The sequence below is a fragment of the Aedes aegypti genome, chromosome 2, assembly GCF_002204515.2.
Source record: "Aedes aegypti strain LVP_AGWG chromosome 2, AaegL5.0 Primary Assembly, whole genome shotgun sequence".
Taxonomy (NCBI): Eukaryota; Metazoa; Arthropoda; class Insecta; order Diptera; family Culicidae; genus Aedes; species Aedes aegypti.
Window position 1 is genome coordinate 205014275 of NC_035108.1, and position 23064 is coordinate 205037338.

Consider the following 23064-nt stretch of genomic DNA (forward strand, 5'->3'; position numbering starts at 1 on the left):
GAAGTGTGCAAAATAAAAACTATTCAACGCGAAAGCAAGATTTCCATATAAAAACCACCAGCAATTATCGTCTTCTTCATCTGCTTATTGAGAAAACACAGAAAGACTTTGGGATGTGCCGAGATCCCCCGAGCCACTGTATTTTAGATCTGCGGTCAAGGCTTACAGAAGTTGCCTGAAAAATTTGTTTCGTCATTCTGGATCTCCCATATAACAGATTAGCTAGATTCGTCCTGAATCAGGTTGTTGTGGAACATCTCGAATCATTACTATCGGATTATATTTCCGCATTATCCAAAAGATGATCATCTGGGTCTCTCATGACTGGGACTCATGACTGTAAGCGCATTCCACATCATGACGTGTGTTTTGAGATAGCATTCAATCCGATGTTTTTTATCTGGTGATTCATCCATACCTCGATGGTCCCTTTAACCAAATCGAGTTACGGAGAGTTGACTGTACTATAATAACTATTTTTTACGGCCAAAGAACATAAACAGCAAATGAAACAACCAGTGAATTAATAAAAATGAGTGTTTTAGTAGCTGTAGAACAAGCCGATGAACATGTTGGGACTGGTATGCAACGATTTTTGTGCATTTTTAGGAAAATTTTCAACTTGAATTCAAAAGAAATTTATTAGGTTTATTCGTGTGACACATTTTAGGCCAAATAGAGACTTAAAATGGAGCGAAATTATTTCCACATTTCAATCGTCTTTTTCTTAGTTTGTCGTTTTCCTACATGGGACTGTTGTGCAAAGAGGGGCAGTTTACACCGAACGGTTTTTTTCGTAGAAAGAGCTAATCTTCATTCCTGACATATATTATTAGTTTACACCCACGATAAGTATATTAGACCACAACACTTTTATTCTTTTACAATACTGGTTACATTGGCCTCTAGATAGATTTCCCAAAAGGGTTTCAAGAAGTTCCAATTGTATACAAAGCTTGCTGAAAACCGCAATTTTGCAAGGGATTTTTTTATGTTTACCTAGATTAAAAATGTAATTCATATGAAAATACCTGGTAGGAAAACTGGAGAAAATTGCGTAGGAATTCTTGTAGATTTCGTTAAAAAATCCTTAAACAAATTTCTTAAAAAAACACTGGAATGAGACTTTGTGGATTTTCTTTGAAGAATTCAAGTCGAATCTATGGAAGATCTCCTGTAGTATCAACTGGGTAAATCAGCAAAAGAATTAGTCAACAGATATCTGAAGGAAACACTAAGATAGTCTCTGGGTTCACAGTATTCTTGTGGTAATTACAGATATCAGACGGCCTGCTGAAGAGGCACGTTCCCAGCCAATCGGAAGATTTGTGCAATCGCTATATTAGATCCTATTTCATTATTTACCTGATGGGAAAAGAAAGGGAAGGGAAAGATGAGAGGAAATATGTCCCTTGAAGAGGGACAATCGCAAAGCGAAATAAGAGCATGGGTTCAAACAGCGCCCTTAAGAAGGCACTACAAAATGCATGAGCGTAAAGAGAGCCTGCAGCTGAACAACATAATGTCCTGATAATTCAGGCTTCTGAAAGGTTAGTAAAATACTGTGTAGAAATCATTAGAAGATTTCCTGAAGCTTTTCCTCTGTCCCAATACGGACGTATTTCCAAGAAGAAGATGAAGTCAGCCAATCGTGGTGAAATAAACCTTGTAACGAAAAAAATGGTTTCTGGAGAACTTCCATCGTCACGGAGCTATCCGAAGGACTAGACTAGAGCCTTCATCTGGGATTAGTTGAATGAAACATGACGAAGCAGAACGGGGATGAATACTACTGAGCCTGAACCCTGTCAACATCGATATCAGCCGGAGTAGGTGGAAGTTCTAGTTCTAGCTAAGCAAGCCAGCGAAACTATTTTTGGGATTTGGCTATGTCATCATCCACGACCATTCCATCAAAAAGCACTTGGACATTTTAATTGCATTTTATTACGTCATTTTGCAATCTTTCGTTCTGCCCTTGACATCAAATATCTATTAACATAACAATGCGGTTTACTCCCTAATTGTGCTTCTTCTTTTGAATGCCTTTTATACACTCACAAAAATAACCATTCCAATATGTACAGGAAAATACTTTTTATCCGCTATTACACTACTAAATCTCACTCGCTGCTCCATCGCGCGCGCATTCATTTCTATCATCAAATTCGTTTTTCGAATCATTTTACACCAATATGGAGGGCTATCTGTACAGCTGTATAATCCTTACTTCGGCGGTGTTATGCACTTAAGCATTCTATCATTTCAAGAGCAAGAGTTGTACCCCTTGTGCTATCACTTTTACATACCATCTATGGTAAAATTTTGCTACAGTTATTGGTTCTACCACTGCTTGGCGTGGTAGATAGACAGTTAAGTAGGGTTAGTGTTTTGTGCCATCGAGTTTCTATCATCTCTGTTAAGATATTAAATGTTGAGTCCCACACATTTGTGGTTTCGACGAATATTCGGTTGAAAAGTTACACGATTTCATAGTTGTATAGTAAAGATACAGTATACACGTGTCGTAACAGTCAAGTACAAGACTAACAAGAACGAACGGAAGGGAAGTTTCGAAGTGTTACAGGACTTATCATACAATAGCTGTTTTCACTAGACAGGATTGGGAGTTGTTCCCTATCGAACCATCCAAGCTGTCCAGATCTAGGGCTGTATCGATCATGGTCGATTCCTGAAGTAATCGCAACCGATTTGAGCTGGTGATGAACCCGCTACTTGTGCCGTTGCTACTGCTATTGGTATTATTGTTGATGCTATTACTGTTGATGTTAGTGTTGCTATTGCTGCTGTGATTACTTCCATTAGCAATTGTTCCATTGTTTCCATTGGTCCCTCCTCCCGCGGCTTGGATTATAACACTGGGATCCAACGTTTTAATCACATTCTTCATCTCAATAGCCGTAATGGGCTGTGAGCTTTTGAGCGGGGGTAATGGTAAATGGGACGAAGGAGTTGTAACCATTGCTGATGGCCCACTGTCGATCAGACTGCCACCAGATGACGCCGTCGTTTTACTAGCAAACGCACTCGTCATCACCGGATCATCCAAGTCCAGGTCATTAGTGATGAATGAGGAATTCAGCAGCGACTGATCATCAACTACTGGACTAAAATTGTTATTAACACTATTGCTATTCGGTAGGTGGTGGAAATTACTTCCACTGGAAGCGCTGTGTCGTTGACCAACTAGGTTTCCGTTGCTAGTGTGACTGCCATTACCAATATTGGAATAGACGTGCAAATTGGGATCATTCGACTTACCATTGTCGGTAATGCGCCCTCCCGCATTGTTCAAACTTGTTCTTTTGGGCGACCCGATCGCTCCATTGCCGATCGTCCCCGATCCAGACGGAATATTGCTGTAGACATTTTCGTGCCCACTAACACTGGACACCATCATAAGATCACTCGCGTTGATAATCTCATCGGCATTCTGCATCTTATCGCTATCGGCAGCGGTAAGCTTTCCCCCACTAACGGATTCTCGGAACAGATTGTTATAGCTGCCGCTCAAATTGACGATCTTCGGTGGCTCTATCTCGACGATCGTATCATCGTCCATCACTAGGGTAGTTGCGGTGGTATCTTCAATGGCCGATATGTTACCGGTGTTGGACAGCGGAGCCTCGTTCTCCACTAGGTGCGCTATGCTGTTGGATTTCTCTGCAAGAATACGGAATTGGATTGAAGATATTACATTTAGAAAGGATGATTTATAAAATGATTAATGTTTAAGAAAACTGAATGGAAAATAATATCTACAATGGCAAAAACACTAACGGTTGCATTCAAAAGCGTTCCAATATTAATAAATGTACAAATAACAAAGGGAGAAAAAAAAAAACTCAATTATAGAATGTGATGAAACGCCCTTAAAACTATAACACTGATTATCAAATAAAAAAGTTTTTGAATGTTTTCACCTTCAGATTATATTTTTAAAGTTGGAAAAGTCACATTCAAATCCTTTCATATCTATCCAACAAAATGACTTTCGCTTATGTCATCGAAATCAAACATGAGATTTGAAAACTGAACTGACAACAAGAAAAAATTTTGTTTTTTACCTTTTGAAGGCTTGTTAACTATTTTACAGTGAGTTGCAAGTCTATAATCAAAACTAGTCTTAGTTAAACGTAGTTTTCTTAAAATTTTACCTCTTCCAACAAAAAAAAAAGTTTTGTTTGACCATAACTTCATGAATACTTATCCGGTTCCAGATCTTTTTACATGCTTTTGAAGAACATTTAGTAGATTTTAAATTGTGAGTACTACAAATTTATTTTAGCAATGTTTTTATTTGCTTATTTAACAAAAACATTAATTTTCAACGAAAAATATTATATTTTTCAAATTTTTGTCGGTTAATCGTTAATATTTTAAGCTTAAACTGGATTTTCTTATTTAGTAAACCTTTAAAAAGGTCTCAGAAGCAATTATTCATAAACTTTATAACAAAAATATTTTTTTAAATTTTTAAAAATGTTTGCATTTTTCAACCTTAACGTTCAACGCTTCGTCATCGTAATCATCGTCATCATCGAGACTTCAAAAGCAGAACAGAAAAACCAAAAGTGAAAATTTTTCGATGAAAATGTGTTCACTGTGTTGCGGTTGGAGAATAAAATACAGTGAACACATTTTCCTGTAAATTTTCTTGATTTTGAACGAAAAAACTGCTTTTGAAAATTCCGAAATCAATGACGGATCCTGCCCCCTTAAGTTGTAACAGGATGCTTCATGAACTATTATTAAACAGTGAAAATGTAATTTTCGGCGAAAAATAATCAACAGCTCGAAAATAATTCCTTTTTTTTATAAAAAAAACATCTTTTTGCGTAGTTTTTGTTAAATAACTAAGTCAAAACATTTTATAATTAAACTCGATGTATACACAATGTAAAAACAATTTATTTAGCTTCAAAAGAATGTACAGTGGGATTCCGTTTTTGGCAACAAAGTCAAAATTTTCAGTTGCCAAAAACGGAACCGTGCCAAAATCGGAACCCATATTTATATTTTATTTTTCAACTATTGGTTTCAACAACATCAGTAGAATGTCTTTACATGATCCTTATGGAATCATACGACATCAAGACTTCGGAACGGTTCTCTATAGATCTATGGCCCAGTAATGTTAATTGTGGCAAACGTTCAACATACTTTTTACGCCTAAAAATCTTCAATGATTTTTTTGGAAGCTTTATGCATACTATTTGTATGAGTGAGCCTCGTAAAATCAATAATCGCATAAGTGACCTTTATTCAAGAACTCGACATTTTCTTAAGAGGAAAAGGCTAGGGCTCTGAAGCATTGGATTCTGCCATAAATACTCAAAATATTTCTAGAAATTCACATTATCCCGCTAGAAAGTTACAGGACGCCCTAGCAATCTTAAGAGTTTATTAGGAATCACCAGATTTTAGACTAAATCCCCAATAATCGCCAGAAATCTTCAGTGCCTGCTAGGAATCTGCAGATATCCTCAAGAATGCGTTAAAATTTCTGAGAAGACCCCCAAGAACCGAAAATCCTTAACATTTCAGTCGTCGCGCTGTTGTATTTTGTACAACACTGATGAAAAAACCTCGCATTTCGTTCACAACAGCAGCGTGGTGGTTCTGGCGGTGGCAAACCGCGCGACGACTGGAAGGTTAACTGATTTTCATTAACCCAGCTCAAAACAAACATTTTGATTATGTTCTGACCCGTATTTTTTTTTTAATTTTTAGACTTTAGCAGGAAATTTGACAAAATTCAGTATGTTTAGTATTACTCCTTTAATCTATGTTTCTGATATAGTAAATAATTTCATAATGAATGATCGACTGCAGTCAAAAGGGCAAACATAAACATGAGGTGATCCATAAATGCGGCTTGTAATTTTGTAGAATATCATTTTTACTTGAAATGAGCTTGATATATGTTTTACATTTACCTTATGAGATCAACAGAAATTTACAGGATCCCGCTATGTAACCTCAAAAGCCTGATAGAAATCTTCAGGTGCTTGTAAGGAATTAACAGGCTCTGAAGCATCTTGCTAGGAATCTGTAGGACCTCGCCTAGAATTCTCAGGATCTCGCTGAAGATTTTGCTAGAAATTAGCATTTTTGGATTCCGCCCGACATACTGAAAATATTTCTAGAAATCCACATTATCTCACAAGAAAATTACAGGACGCCCTAGCAATCTTGAGTTTATAAGGAATCACCCGATTTTGGACATAATATTCATACATTCTCAGGACGCCGCCAGAAATCTTCAGTGTTCGCTAGAAATCTGTAGATATCCTCAAGAATTGCGTAAAAATTTCTGAAAAGTCCCCCAAGAACCGAGAATCCCCAACGGATTTTCATAGACCCAGCTCAAAAGGAACACTTTGATTATGTGCTGAGACCCGTATTCTTGATTAAAAATCTTGTATAGAATTCTGGATCGTCTCTTACCAAATCTGACGTAATACAGAAACTCTAACAAAGAGGGAACGTAGCTATAAATAATTGACGCAGAAAGATCAATATGCATGTCAATACCACAGACAAAAAGTTAAAACATTGTCAATCGTTTTAATCGCACGGTTCAATGATAGTGTATTGAGAATAAAATGTAGTTTGGACTGTGTTCGCATGTCATGTGTGTCATGGTGCCAGTGGAATTCTTAAAAAAATAATATACACACTTAGAATAATCTGCCGAATCTCGGCTTTCGAAAACCGAGATCCGCACAGCCGAGCGCTCGGCAGTCATCTCGGTTTAATATTTCAACTGATTAACTCGGTTTATGTGAGAGGTTTTAGCTGCCGTATTTAACTGAAAATCTCGGCATCACACAAACTGAAATCTCAGCAAAAATAGAAAACAATCTTTATTGAGGCTCTTTTAGGCACAGGAAGTATTTTTTAATTATTCCGTAATTACTTCCTGGCCGAAAAAGCACGTAATACTCGACACTGATCACCCATAATGAGCACTAGTAAAATGCTAAAAGATCACATTGAGCGTACTTACTGAAAATTTTGTGCAATCTAACTTCTTCGGGCTCCATCTTTTCAAGCACTTGGTTTATTTCAGAATCTTTTTCACGATATTTTCACTACTTTTCACATATACACAAAACCGAACCAAACTTTTCTGAATGTGAATGAAAACAAGATGGCAGATGGTCAAACAAAATACTGAGAATCTCGGTAAACTTGGATGGAAAACCGATATATCAGTATTCAAGAAAACTGAGTTCGGTGAAAGCATTGTTAACGTTGGTGCTCGGCATCCAATGCTGCCGAGATACGGGTAAAAAGTAGAATCTACCGTGATTTCAGTTTCAGGAGTTGCTAAATCTCGGTTCTAAATATTTTTTAGCTGAGTTTTCAGCAAAATGTGCGCAAACCGAGTCATTTCAGCAATTTCAAATGCCGAGCCCGCGAAAAAAATAAATTTAAGTGTGTAGAATGTAGTAAAATATGCAGTCTTTTCATGGATTATATATAAACACTTCTTCAATTCTCTAGACAAACTAAATTTATTTAATGAAATTCCTTAAAAGTTATGATACATTTGCTGTATTTATATCTATTACTGCGGTGTGTTCTTACATAAGCAATTTATGTACATCCATAATGATAGAAACAATGAGCCAAAAACTTTGTGTGAGTCATAGAATTTTTGTTCCTCTTATGTCGGTGCTTGTGCTCAAACAAGCTGTTCCAAATATAGAAAAGTGTTTTTAATGTATCACTTACTGGCAGACTGAAGTGCGCTGGTCACTCAGCATGAATGCCTAAGAAAAGAGTTTGATATCTAGTTGATATACTAGTTGAGATTATTGGCCTCATGAAATGTTGCGAATGCATGCCCAATGACCATCCCAAAGTAAATAAGCGCGTGGGGTATTTATATATTTATTTATTTATTTCGTCAACCGACGTAGACTAGTACATTTTACATATTCATATTTTTGTTTTATTTCTTAATGCTAGTATAAATTACGAAATTTATGTAAAATATTGAAAAAAAAAAAAAATAGTGTAAGTAATGTAAAGTTTATTTTGTTTTATTTTATGTGTTGCGATTTCGAATGGATTTGAATTATGTTTTTAGATTTTGCCGAGACATGGCAAAGCCAATAGTTTAGCCCTCAGTGGTTGGTGAGATTTCGGGGAATATCGACGAAAATGGAGCTCTGGAATGTAATCGGAATGGAGTTGACCTGTTATTCAAATGACTACATCAACAGACACGAAAATATTTACAAAAAATAACAAATTTTAATGGCATTCAAAAATGTTGCCAAAAACGGATCCATTTTGTTGCTAAAATCAGGGGGTGCCAAAAGATGGAGCATGCTAAAAACGGAGCATGTCAAAAACGGAATCCCACTGTACAAAGATCCGAAATCGGATGAGTATTCATGAAGTTTTGATCAAACAAAAAATATTTTTTTAGTAAATAGAAATTTGATGAAAACTAATTTAACTCAGACTAGTTTTGATTTTAGACAAATTTGATATTCTATGAACTTTTCATAAATTAATTTCGAAGAGAATGATGCTAAAAGCTTAAAAATTGGTTGGAAAATAACAAAGTTATGACGACTTCACTGAAGGTCATATTTCATAACTTGAAAATTCTCCCACAAGTCGCTTGCGCCACCTCTAATACTTAATATTTTATGATCAAAATTTGAGGTTTCTCTTTTTATCTGATTTGAATTCAGAAGAGCACACGATTTTTTGGTTTTGAGACATTTCGAAAAATAAGCCGCACCCTAATGAGCATGAGCATAGATGACCGTAGTTGCTACTCCGTGATTGACTAGAGCAATTGAAGTTGCACAGAAATTTAATTAATGGGGCTTGGGATTAGCTTACCATACCTCAATGTGCACAAATCGAGAGCTCAAATTTTAAAAGTCAATAACGGCGCCGGTCCCGTCCTTATGGTCATCGAGGAAGGTTAGGGGCCAATTTTCGACCCATTCATACAATTTCAAAAATTCTAACAATGGCACAAAAGTCTTGTAGGTCGAAAATTAGTGATTTTCCCCTATTCGATTTGCAATATTATTCAATCAACGCATTGTACGCCGAACACCTTTCAGGATTGATAAATTCAATTCTAAAATATATCGTCAAAATTCCAATTTTTATTTTCAAACTGATTTTTGTATGCAGCAATATTATTATCATAAACGGGCAACAAGATCATGCAAAATCAATAATTTCGGAGTTATGAATTTTGAGCATTTGGTGTCCGGTACTAAAAGGATCTCCCCTGAGAAAGTAACGTTAAAATATACGTAAAAAACAGCTGTTAAATGTCATGAATATCACGTGACTTTCAATGTTACTAATATGTTTCCTCACCGTGGAATATGCTTGTCCTTGAGATCATTCCTAGGTTACTATAGGTGGGCGAAACTTGCTGATATCCGCATTGAAAAGGGCTTTTACCATTTTTTTTTTAAATTTACTTTTAACAGCTCTAATGTAAAGCATTAAATTTCTAGAATATGTTCGATTTTTTTTCGATTTCGGCAGAAAAAAATTAAAGCTGATCCACTACTGGAACACGACGGCGACTACTCATGCAAGCGAGCTACATTTTTGTCAAAATCTAATTATTTATGTGCCAGATAAAAAGCTCAAAAATGGGCAAAACGACTAAACCAAACGCTATACTATCGGACAAAAATTAGCGCATGCCATTTATATAGTAAATATACGTTCAATTCCGCAATTCCAAACTACTGGTCCATTGGAGGCATTGGTAGGGTACTAAACCTTCAACCATGTTTTCTCGCGATATAAGTGATAAACATTAGTGAAATAATTCATTGCTAAACTATAAATTTTGTGGGTCCGTCCTTAGCCGAAAGTGAAGTGAACATGTTCGAGTAAAAAAATAAATGTCCGCAAAGCCTCGAGTTTTTATCTATAGACGAACAAACTCGGGATATAAGCTGTTTTTCAGGTAATAACAGCTTTGAGGGTAGCAGCTACAAAGCAAAACCATGCTGAAGGCATCTGGGTTCGATTCCCGGTCGGTCCAGGATCTTTTCGTATTGAAAATTTCCTTGACTTCCCTGGACATAGAGTATAAGCGTACCTGCCACACGATATACGAATGCGAAAATGGCAACTTTGGCAAAGAAAGCTCTCATTTAATAACTGTGGAAGTACTCATAAGAACACTACACTGAGAAGCAGGCTCTGTCCCAGTAAGGACGTTAATGTCAAGAAGAAGAAGATGAAGAAGAAGAAGGTTCAAGATGGGTCAGCGCCATCTTTGAGAGCAATATACATTTTTTGATGTCATGAATAATTTGGACAAATGGGCAACATGATTTCACATAAGAACTGTACATAATTTATTATAATTTTTATGTTTCTTGTAATTTACAGGACGATATATGACTATCATAATGGAAAGTTTGTAGGTTTTCTAAATAAATTAATTTTAGTTGTTTTTTTTTTTGCTATATTCTAGTCTTTGTGCATATAAAGCTTAGACGAACAGAAAAAATATGGATATTGTATTTTTGTCTAGAGAAAAAATGAGGTTTATGTAGGCTGATCTATCCTGCCCCGTGCAAAAAATAAGGGAAAATATGAGTCAAAAAATAGGGGGATATGCTCGTCAAAACACATTTTCCTATTATTATTGTCTTTCATTTTTTATTGTGACTTTCTTATATTGATTATGCAGAAAAAAAGGTCCTTTTGGTTCGTATTCATTGAATTATAAGAATCCATTTCTTAGGTGACCCATTTTGTCCCATCCTACCCTATGTACGTAGGTTCCACTACATTAACATTTCGGTTGTCGCGCGAATCTTTGTAACGCGAGTAGCCGCGCGGTGTTCAACATGAAAGACCTCGCGATCTAGTCAAAATATAGAAAAACCATCTTCGACAAAGTTGTTTAGGAGATCAAGAGCTGACATGCGGTGATTATTCAGTTTCGGAATTCCGACACCAGGCGGCGCTAGTGCTCATGAAGGTTTTGTTTGGCATATATCTTAGGAGCATGACCACTTTTAAAAAAGGCGTCTTCGACAAAGTTGTTCAATAAGCCAAGGACAATCATTTATCGAACTAGTTGATTCTAAATGTTGCTACCAGGTGGTACTTATGGGCATGAGAGTTCTGTTTGATCTTTCGACCTTGACGCTTGCTCCTGCGGGAGCGGGTGACGAGGGCAGGGTGAAATATGTCGCGCGTCGGTCGAGTAAAGTGAAAAAGTGCCGTGATTGGTTAGTTCTGTTTGATCTTTCGACCTTGACGCTTGCTCCTGCGGGTGCGGGTGACGAGGGCAGGATCAAACATGTCGCGTGTTTGATCTATTGATCGCGTCGCTTGCTCCTACATGGGCAAGTGATGAACACTTGTTCAGCGTACAATGCGATAATCGAATTATTTCGCGATTCCGATTAGGCGTGATTATATCATGGATCGCATCACCAACCATTGGTGACTCCCAGATCTTTAGCTTATCTTCTTCTTCTTCTTTTTTGGCGTTACGTCCCAACTGGGACAAAGCCTGCTTCTCAGCTTAGTGTTCTTATGAGCACTTCCACATTTATTAACTGAGAGCTTTCTTTGCCAATTGACCATTTTTGCATGTGTATATCGTGTGGCAGGTACGAAGATACTCTATGCCCTGGGAAGTCGAGAAAATTTCCAACCCGAAAAGATCCTCTATCGGTGGGATTCGAACCCACGACCCTCAGCTTGGTCTTGCTGAATAGCTGCGCGTTTACCGCTACGGCTATCTGGGCCCCCTATCTTTAGCTTATCCCACTAACCCAATATCCTTTCCATGACAACTGTGGAGATGCAGATGTATACTGGTCTCTAGTAACGACGGTTGTCTAACTAACATTCCTTCCGTTCCCCGATGACCATAAGGACGTGGTCGGCGTCGTTATTGACTTTTGAAATTTGAGCTCTCGATTTGTGCACATTGAAGAATGGTAAGCTAATCCCAAGCCCCATTCATAAATTCCCTGTGCAACTTCGATTGTTCAGGTCAATCACGGAGTAGCAACTACGAATTGTACGGTCATCTATGCTCATTCTCAGGTGGCGCTTATGGGCACGAAACACGGCGCTTATGGGCACGAAACATTTGTTTTGATATCAGAATCTTTTTTTCTTTCTATGGCGTGCGGATATTTCAGGATCCTGATCACTCAGAAAGATGGCGTATTCGGCATAGTTGTTCAGTAGCTTTCTAAGTGATCAGGATCTTGAAATATCCGCAAAACAAAAGTTTCATGCCCACTAGCGCCGCCTGGTAGCAAAATCTCGAATCTCTTGCCTAGAATAATGATAGTCCTAGAGCTACTGAACAACATTGTCGAAAATGCCCTCTTTCTAAATGGTCAGGTCCAGAGATATCTGCAAAACAAAAGTAAAATTTTCATGCTCACTAGTGTCACCTAGCGGTCGAATTCCAAATTAAATGAAGTACCATCAGATAGCGCTCTACCTCCAGAACAACTTTATTGAAGGCCTCATTTTTCGAAATTATTTGGATTTTGAGACCTATCGATTTCAAAATGTAGTCCACTCGAAATTTCGTGACTTGTATGTACATTTGTTGATTTCACCGCATTATAAAGGGCCATACTACTTGAGCTTGATTGGCCGCCCGTGATGCTACTCCAGTATCGCCAGATCAGCTGCACTTACACAAGGAACCAACCGAATGTCTGCTTGGGACTAACAGACACCCTCAGTGTATAAGTGCTGGTGATCTTCTATTTTGAGGCAACAATGGCGCCTGCCACGTCAGAATGCAGACCAATGTGGGGAAGAGGGAGGAAATTATGTTGCACTTATACTGGCCTACTGTAGACCGTGGAGTCCAACTGCATCTACGCCAGTTCATGCGGGAGTGTATACCGGGTACCCCCGTTGGTTTGACCACATTTAATCTGAACACTTTTTAATTTGTACCCCGCTAATTTACACATCGTTCAGATTAAAAATAATTCAAACGTCATTCAGCTCATGGAACGGAGTAAAGTGGAATGGAACGCTGTGGAACAGAAAGCAGAATCAAAACAAAACAGCCAAAAGGGTAACCAGAAATACGATTTTCTGTTGTTCGTAGGGTGACTAGCTCAAATTAAAAATGAACCCCGATGGTTTGCATGAAGTACCGTTCAAATTAGCGGGGGTGCACGGTAAATTGAAAGAAAGGCATGGCAGAGAGGTTTGCTTTTGTGGTTAGCAAACTGCCTATGTATTAGGCATAAGGAAAGGCGTGCGCGTAGAAGAATGGAAGCGTTAGGGAAACGGTTTCTTGTCCGTCTCTGGTTCTAGCGTTTGCTATGAACGAATAGTTTGAGTGTGATAGATTAAGGATGGAAGATAGAAGCAAGTGAGAGGTATATAACGACAAAGTACGAGGGAAGGGACGGGCCTGGGATTGAAGCCACGACCTTCTGCTTATAGAGCAGAAGCGGTAGCCATTGAACCACCAACCCCGTCGCATTATAAAGGGCTATACTGCAAACAAAAACTGTTGAGGATTGTTCTTAAGAAGATTCTTGAGGAATACATTTTGGTTTGGTATCGATAGTTATCTTTGTTGTAAAATTATAGCATATAAATCACAGCTGTTGTATAAAGTACAATCCCGAAGGTTTACCGAAAACACATCGTAGAAACAATAAAAATTATTAGATTCTCAAATATAAAGGGGGTTAGAAACAAAGGGGTTTAAGTGACAAAAATATAGTTATGAGAGAATCTACTTATTTTTTTCAGCAACTTTTCATTTCATATAAATTATATGGGAGTCAGAAAAATAACCCAATCTTCTACGATTTATGCTATTTTTCTGATTGTCGCAAAAATCACCCAAAAGTACCGTTGGAAAGCTTGGAAACAGTAGACACAACTTTGCATGAAGCCCGACTATTGTGAAATGCTTGCTCGACACGTGTAATTTTTGACTGAGTTCTTAACAGCCGAACATTCGTAAAAGTTCATATAGGGTGCAGGGCTACTTGGGCACTTCCATGATTCACTTTGGCATAGTGGGTTTTCCTCGGTCGATTTGTCTTTACCATAAGAGGCACTTCAATACGACGCATATTATGTAGAAACATGAACTCAGTAGTTTTCAAAAAACCCCACTGCCGAAGTGAATCAAAAGTGCCAAGAATAGGATCTGGCTCTCTAACACATACTTGATCACATTGGTCACATTCCGAAAGTTTTACGGGCAATTGGGTTGTTTAGCGATAAAAAAGTTACAGTTTTTCTTCGCTTGATTGAAAGATAACATTTTTCTAATTATAACACAATTTTATTGCACTTGAATACCTTGAATTTTACATTATAAATTATTAACAAAAATTTCAATCTGTAGACTCAATGACACTTCAATTTACATAATGACAGCTCGCCCTTTAGTAAAATTTTCCGAGGGATGATTCAAAAGTGATTTCCATACAAACTTCAAACGTGTTTTAAAAATAGTTCCAGGGCACGGACAATTATGAAATTTTGGATTCCGGCGCAATTTCTGACGTAGAATCATAATATATAAAAAAAACTTGAAGCCAGTTGTTTCCCCCGAAAAAGTTTCCATAAATAGATCAGTTATGGAACTATTATTGGGACATCAATCTTCAAGATTTTGCAAAACAAGTACCGTCAACGTACCAGTACCCGCTCATGTTCCAGTAGCCCGCTCACGAGTTCAAAAAGTAAGGTAATTTGAGTAAATACACAAAAAAATGTCCACAGTATGATTCTATTTGTCGATTAGAATTGTATAGCGGCTAAAGTTTTCAAACTTACTTTGTATAAACTTGTCTTTTTTCAGTGTGAGCGGGCTACTGGAACATGAGCGAGAACTGGTGCACTGATGGTATATTGGAAACCCCTTGAAGAATTTATGATCACATTGGTCACATTGCGGAAATCTTTAAGGGCTTGAGAAGTGAGATCCCAGAAAAAAATGTTAAATGCAGGAATTCATGAAAGATTTTCTGGGACAAATCCTAGAGGAATCCCATCCCATCACTCCAAGAAAATCATGTGTTCCAAATTTCATAGTTTTAAGCGAAATACCTTATTATACCCTCAAAGGAATCCCGAAAAGCATTTATAAAGGAAAACTTACAAAAAACCTTTTAGAATTCTCGGAGGAATAACTGCAAGAATTGCTGAAAAATCGTTGAGAAAATGTCTTCTCCCTGAAGAAATTGCTAGAATTCCTGAAAGTACTTTCAAAATGTTCTTGCAAGTATCCTAGAGGGTTTCTTAAAGCAATCATTAAAATGAATCGTAAATCAGTTTTTGGGAGAAATGGAATAATTAATTCAACTACTATTGTATTAGCTTTTGTACTAGATGGACGTAGAAAACAATACATAGAATGTAAGTCTGTTGGAATCCTATATGATAGGATTTTAATTTTTAAGAGCTTCAGCGTATATGTATGGGAGATGTAAAACTTAAATTATAAATTACAATAAAGTTACATTTTTGACTACTTTTTCGAATTCTTAGCAGCTAAGGCTTAGCGTTTCTAATGTATTAAACAAAAGTAAAAAGAAACTAGTGTACAAAAATAAATCTTATGATTAGTTGTCGTCACAAGGCTAAAGGACTGCCAGGAGCAAGCAAGAACAAATAGCTTTTACAATTAAGAAGGAAATGGATCGAGGAGTTTAACTGAATGACTTTAAAAACTCACCCTTGCCCGATTAAGATCGAGCAACAGCACTCTGCAGAATCGTTCGAATCAGCTTACGAAGAAAAAATGTAAAAAATGTTCGGTAGCTTTTGTTTAAACTAATTTTAACGAGACTTTTACCTTGGTCATTTCATTAAATCTTTATTGTTTTGCTTTCGGCTTTCTGCATTTCAGACCGACTGACAAAAGTACAATTCGTTTAATGGTTAGAAAATAAATTATACGACAATTTTGTATTTGTGTCCCAATTCATGTGTAAATCTTGTAAATAATAACGCCTGGCGTTATGTAAAATTAGTCAACGGTACCTTAAAACTAACAATCGGAATAGATGAATGAAAGAAAAAATCGCAGTCATTCTAAAGACTCTAAATTTCTATAACTTTAACTGTAAATACACTAAAACATAAGAAATCTACTTAAATGCCGCATTATAGCATTATTGTGATAGCTTAACTGTCAATGTTCAATATAACTGTATGTAACGCTGTGACTTTCCGTTGCATAAGTCTACAACAAACTAATCATTCCAAGAAAACGGTCGAAATTTGTTGGTCTTTAGTTTGAAAGTAAGAAATAGCTAAAACTGCAACTTTTTTAGGATCTATGTTTTTGAAATAGCTAACGGCTATAAGAACTATTCGTTGAAATGTGTTTACAATGGTTTTGCAATCATCCGGAAGCTAAAATATATCTTCTGAGATTCCTCACTTTCTTCCATCACATGTCATTCCATTTGATCGTTTTGAACCGTTTATTTTATCATCTCTCATAAGACATTAAGTTTCGTATCAATAGTAAGAAAGGGAGTTGTATTTACGAACAATTCTGAAGAGGATATAAAGTGTCTATTGTTTTACTCACCGGAAGCTCAAACTGTAAAAATCGTTTCACCTATGGTAACTTTCATAAAAATCCTGGAAGCTTCCTTCGTCTCATTTTCAACCCGTTATTCATGATCAGTAAACTTTATAAAGTTTATCTTTTCATCTACTAAATATAACAACGATACGAATGTATCGACTCTTTATTGTTCTACTATTGCAAATATGGAGCTGCATGAACGGCAAACTAAGGATGTGCACTGCGTGAAACCGTGTTAGGTTCTAACTGTTGCTAGTTTACATTGTCGTCTACAGCTCTGAGAATGCTACTATTTAGTGTTTGATGTTGTTTCCATCTGTCCGATAAGAGTGTTTTTCCTGTATTGTGGTGTTTGGTATTTGATTCCTCAACTGTTGTTTCAAAATCATATTGCTAATTTTACTGAATTTGATCTTCGATGAAGCAATCGTATGATGAAGCAGCAAAATCATAATTGAACAGAAATTATTTGAAAAAGCTTTTTGGTCTGTGTACACTCAAAATGCATTTTTAGATGTTTTGTAATTTTCTTAAAACGCTTTGAATGGTATGGACATAGGGATGGGTTGAAAGGTTATATTAATTGCTAGAATATAGAAGAATATGTTGATGTTGATTTATACATATCTTTAAATTAAAAATTAACAAGTTGGTCCTTTCAATCGCATGGCTATTTACATCTAGGACAGGACGTAACAGCTCAACTAAGACTGCCCCGTTATTTTTCAGTCGATAACCTTGACGATGAAAAATGCAGTGCTACCAGAATCCTTTTTAAGCAAATCGTTTGAAAAAATTCAAATATCAAGGCTCATAATTTGGTAGTTTCTTGCGCACATGCGGTAAACGAAACATCGAATATTATTAGGTTTGAAACAAAAGATTTCATAAAAAAATGTTCAAGCTTCTGGTGAAAACTGATTTATGAACTACCAAAAAAGTGCCCTGTTGCAATTCAACTCTACGATGTGAAAGTAGGCCTTTGCTAAGACGACCTATAAGAAATGTTTTTTTAACAGGCAATTGGTTTCGTTTTTGTACTTTTACCTGATACGTCTTCATAGAAAGTCAAATCAACTATGTTTAAAATTATCTTTTAAAACAACCTATATCATACGTTGATTTGACCGAAAACAAAAGGAACAATAGGGGAGGTGTACCAGTTTTGGCCACCCTAAGGAAAAATATTGTTTATACATAAATCAAAAGACCTTTGATTACTGTCAATACGTTAAACGAAAGCTTTCAGTATATGCTCAGCAGGAAATAAATATAAAAACTAATCAGAAACTTTGTTTTTGTATTATGAATGGAGGTGACGCATACTGGACCACTTGCACCAATATTTGGCACGTTTTATTATTTTTTTCTGAGCAAATTTTAAGCTTTCCCGTATCATCTTAAAGCAATATAGCGAACACTAAAGAATACCGGTACATTTCCCGTGGTTGTTTATAGCATTTGTTTTGACCACAGATGTTGAAAAAAAGTTTGAGAATATTCTGTTGAGGAAATGTTGATTTTATCTGCTAGTCTTTTTTCATATTAAATACATGACAATTTGATTTCGAGGATAAATCTGTTCTATATGGAAAAAAGTTAATCAGCAGCATAATGTAGCGTCATAATTGTTACTCCGTGATTGATAAAAATATTAAAATTGCATAGACAACCAATGGGGTTTGGAATGAAATAAAAATTCTCAATATACACAAATCGATAGCTTAAAATTTAAAAGTCAATGCCGTCACGTCCTTACAGTCATCGTAGAAGGAAAGGAATGTTAGCTAAACAACCTGATAAAAGTAGCGATCTGATCTTGCTCTTTTTGGAATCTCTGACATTATCGCAATTCAGAGTATTCTTGGGGAAACTCCGGAAAGCATTTGTCGGTAAACTTCTGAAAAAAGAATTCATCTACTTAGTATATGGCCGCCTCCTTTTCATTTTTCAAAATTCCGTATCAATAATTTTATCATGCAAAACGTAATGTAGATGTAGGGGAAAATAACAGATAAGGTAATCAATGGTACTCGATCAGCGAAAAGTTAGAAAACTCAACTGAAACTCTGAGAAATATGTTTTCTTATATTTTTCCCTTGAAGCTGAAAAAGATGCTACAAAATGATGCACTATGATTTTTTGTACGTCTTTTCCTCCAGCAGAGATCACTCATTTTGTGCTTCAATTTATAAGCGGAACCTATTTTATCCCAAGAATCATTGTTATCATTTGAAGCGAATCACTGAAAAATCTATCAATGGAATCCTTGAAGAAATTTCAGTATGTTTTATTTAGGATTCTTGGAACAAAATCTTTACGAGAATTAACTAGTTTGAAATTATTGTTCATTAACCTCTCTAATGTCAGCATATTTTTTTTACTTTGAAAAATATGTAAACCCCATAACAAAATATTAAGCTCTTCTAATTTTAGATCTGTGTCGTTTTCGATAATTGATCATCCGGAAATATTTCTATATCCGCTACGTTGCCATAACCCACGTCTTATCTCGGGCTACAGAATTTGTTTTAAGTTTGTCATTTTTCCGCTTTTCGGAAAAATACTGAATGATGAATGCCTGTTGTGAAAAAATAAGCAAATTGGTAGAATCGTTTTTGAGTACCGTAGAACTGTGTAACTTTGATAGTTTTTGGATAATATTTCTGCACTTTTTTTTATAAGTGCTGGTTTTCAGTTATCATTTGCTATTGAAAGATTGCATAAGGTTAATTTTGAATGCTCCTATAATTTTTTATGTCATCAAAAGTTGGTTTTCGGGAAACCACAACCAATCTACCGATTTAGATCATTGCAGTTGGAAATGAATTAAAGAATGTTAAGAGGGAACGTGGATTAGGTTTTATTCGTTAATTATCGGTTCGATTCCCGTTAGGATTCTAGCAAAGATATCATTCAAAATTTGTCAGGAATTCAAATAGAAATCTTACAAGCATCTCGCCATCTTGCCAGAAATCCCCAAGCACCCTTCTAAAAATGTTTTAAATATATTAGTTCTCAAATATCTCTTTACCAAGTCACCAAAAGTTAGTCACCCAGTAAACATAAACTCGTATATATGCGCATAAGAGTACAAATGTGGAGGCGATATACGTACATGCGCCATAACGCTGCGTGCAAGATGTGCGTATATCGCCTCCACATTTGTACTCTTATATCCAATTATATACGATAGTGGTTTACTGGGCATGGTGCGTAGTACGAGTGACAGGCAGTCGTGCACCTCTTAGGAAGAAAAATATCTTGTTTCGCCAATAGTGCTTAAAATTTAAACAAGTCGGTAGTCTTACGTTTGAAATACATATTTCCCAGTGATTTTCTCCAAATTCCCGGTTATTTCCCACATTTTTCCGGTCTTTTGTAATTCCTGGGTTTTCCCGCTTTTCCAAGATAGAAAATGACGGTTGAGAAAAATTTATTTGGAAAGTTGAAGCTCTCCAAGTAATATCGAAATACCGTCAAAACAATGTGACCAAAGATCAAAATCAACATGCTTTGCTCCATATAGTCCAATTACTCTATTTTCATACTAGCTTTGATATATTTCTCTGTCAATGTTAAGTATTTTGATCAATTCACAAATTCACTTAGGAATAATTTAAGTAGAGTAAGGTGGGGCAAAAGTTCGACCTTAGTGGTTTAATCTAAATTTCCATAAAAACAATAGCAGTCTAAAAGAACATATTGGCTATAATTTTGTTAAACAAACTTTTTGTCAAAATATTTACCCATTTTTAGATAGGGGGAGATCCCCCAGCACCGGACACCTAAGCCGCTTAATTCGTAATTCAATAACTTTTGATTCTATGTGGTACAACATTTATGATAAAAATGATCATTTTTGTAGCGTACAAAAATAAATTCAAAAATAATAATATGAATTTTGACATTGCCTTTTGATGATGTATTTTAGTACCAAATTGACCAATCTGTAAAGGTGGCACCTAACACCGGACACGATCTGGAAATACCTCAAATTGTGTAAATTTGTACATCATTGAATTTTTTAACTCTAGGAATAGTATTTTATTGCCAATTCAATGCATTTGCTACATTCACAAGAGTAATTTAAGTTTTATTCAATCTGAAAGTCGTCCATCAAAAAACCTCGTTCATTTATGATGAATAATAACACATTTTATGTGTTGTTCTACACTACATTTTCAATATTCTTATTTTTATTACATCTTTGATACCACGATCGATAAAATCAATGAAAAATGAATGTATTTGGAGCTTCCTTTTCTTCTAATACACAATCTTGATTGGACCATAATTTCTCGACGGTGTCCGGTATTGGGTGCTGTCCGGTACTGGGGGATCTCCCCCTATATCGCTTTCAAAATTGACTGTCTTCAACGAACTTTTGGCCCACCGGTCTGGCAAGAGTGCAAATCTAGTGTGGGCAAAAGTTCGATGGCCGAAACACAACATATCGACACTTTTATGACAGAAATGTTTCATACCAGCTATAAACTTACGTTTCCAGATAAGGCGGCATCCATTTATTACGTAACGCTTGAGCCTACTCCCCCGCTCCCCCTTGAGCGTTACGTAATTTATGGATGCCGCCTAAATACACACTAAATTTTAATCAAAAAATTGCTCAAAACCAAAATTTAATTGTAATATCCCAAAAATATCAGTCTTCGCAAAACTGAGGTAAAATGTGAATTTTTGATGACTTTCTTCGCACGATTAGGCAAATTTCGCTAGATATGAAGCTAATATGTGAATGAGGCAACTTGTAAAATTTTTCCGCTGATTCGAACTTTTGCCTCATTATGGGCCATTGATTAAAATCCAATCGATTCTTATGATATTTGTAGTGAAAGTCTCTTACTTGAATAGCATTTGAACCACACACCACTATGAATTTCATAAGTCTTGTTTTGGATTGAGCTAGAAATCTTAAAAATAAACTCTTGTCCGAATCGTACTTTTACCCAACTTTACTCTACTTTTGGCAATTATTCAACAGTTTATTAATCCAGTTATTTGGCAATATTGTACCCAAACAGAAAAATACAAAACGAAACTCTAAGAAACGAATGGATCAATGTTCTTTAACGTCTAACAAATTCTATGCTTTTGTGAAACTTTACAGTCAACCAATCAGAAATGTGCAGTAACCAGATAGCAGATACAAATCGTACACAAACGCAAACCATTCCGAAGCTCCCTGACCATACCATCCGAAGCGATCAAGCGAGTGCATGCATTAAAGACAAAACACGGAATCTGCCGGCTTTAGGCACGCCCCCGACCAAGATTATAAAAAATTACAAAACTAAAAATGCAATATGTGTTATGTTTCGTTTGTGGTGTCTTCGTGTATCGAGTTAAGATCAAAGTTGTGGAATTTGTACTCGTACACGTTGGAGAACCGCTGCTTATCGGCGTTGTTGGTGCGCCGTTGGGCGTAGGGACTGTTGCTACCTCCGACGCCGAGGCCAACGCCACCATAGTTGTTCTGATAGGGGCCTCCACCGACGACAACAGTGCCGTTGCATTCGCTGCCACTACCAGTGCCAACTCCTCCTCCTCCTGCCCCATTGCCACTCGCTGACATATAACCAATCGACCCAAGAGTTCCCGTACTGATGACGCTGCTTCGATTGCTATTGGCACTCCAGAAACTCGGACTAAACTGACTGAACGAAGGCTGCGGAGATATGGGATTCGTTATCCCCGGGGACACGTGTCCAGTTTGCTGTTGTTGCTGATATTGTTTCTTGTACAGTTTATAGGTTTTGTGGTGATAGTGTTTGGACTTCTGAAGCATTGGATCCAGCTCGCTACAGCTGGGACTGGCACAACGGGTCCTTGGACTACTGGGACACGTTTGGGGAAGAGAATTGGGATTCTGCTCGGACATGGTATCGTAGCTGTTCAGATACGACGAAGATCCCCCGGATGGAAGCATGTTGCTCTGCTCAAGCGAGGACGTTGTGGAAGTGGACGAGGAGGAGATGGTAGTGGTAGAGGACGAGGACGAATCGGTCAGTGCTAGAAGGTTATTGTGCAGAGGCGGTGCATTACTGTTGATGCTGTTATTGAGACTATTGGTACTGGAGTGGTTATAGTAGGGTGGATAGTTCGAGTAGAACAACTTGTTTGACTGGTCGTGCGATTGCAGGTCGTGAGATGACTTTCTACCGATAGCACGATTCTTATGATAGGGATACCTGGGCAAGGTAAAATTTATGTTGATATTAATTTGCTGCTGTTGCTGCTGCTGTTGGAGTTGAAGTCGTTGCTGTACCTCGCTGCTCTGTTGGCTCTGGAGAACTGCCGGCGATACTTGGGGCACAAGCTGATTCTGACTTTCGCTGTACGTGTTGTACTTCGATTGTGGCGAAAAGTACTTGAAATTGGTTGGTATCGGCACTGCCGGCAAGTTATGTTGTTGCGGTGGCGGTTGCAGATAGCGTGGA

General features: G+C 36.9%; 1 protein-coding gene across 5 annotated transcripts in view; it reads right to left on the minus strand.

Moving 5' to 3' along the window:
• Positions 1-1927: 1927 nt before the first annotated feature.
• LOC5570347 (palmitoyltransferase app) overlaps positions 1928-23064 on the minus strand; it is a 103881-nt gene continuing 82744 nt past the window's right edge. For 4 of the 5 annotated variants that reach the window (XM_021843775.1, XM_021843774.1, XM_021843773.1 and 1 more), the window contains one exon: positions 1928-3684. In XM_021843775.1, the coding sequence (XP_021699467.1) occupies positions 2594-3684 (1091 nt within the window). In that variant the 3' untranslated portion in view covers positions 1928-2593. Of the gene's footprint in view, positions 3685-22815; positions 23018-23064 lie in introns of all 5 variants that reach the window. The other variant, XM_021843776.1, reaches the window with a different exon arrangement.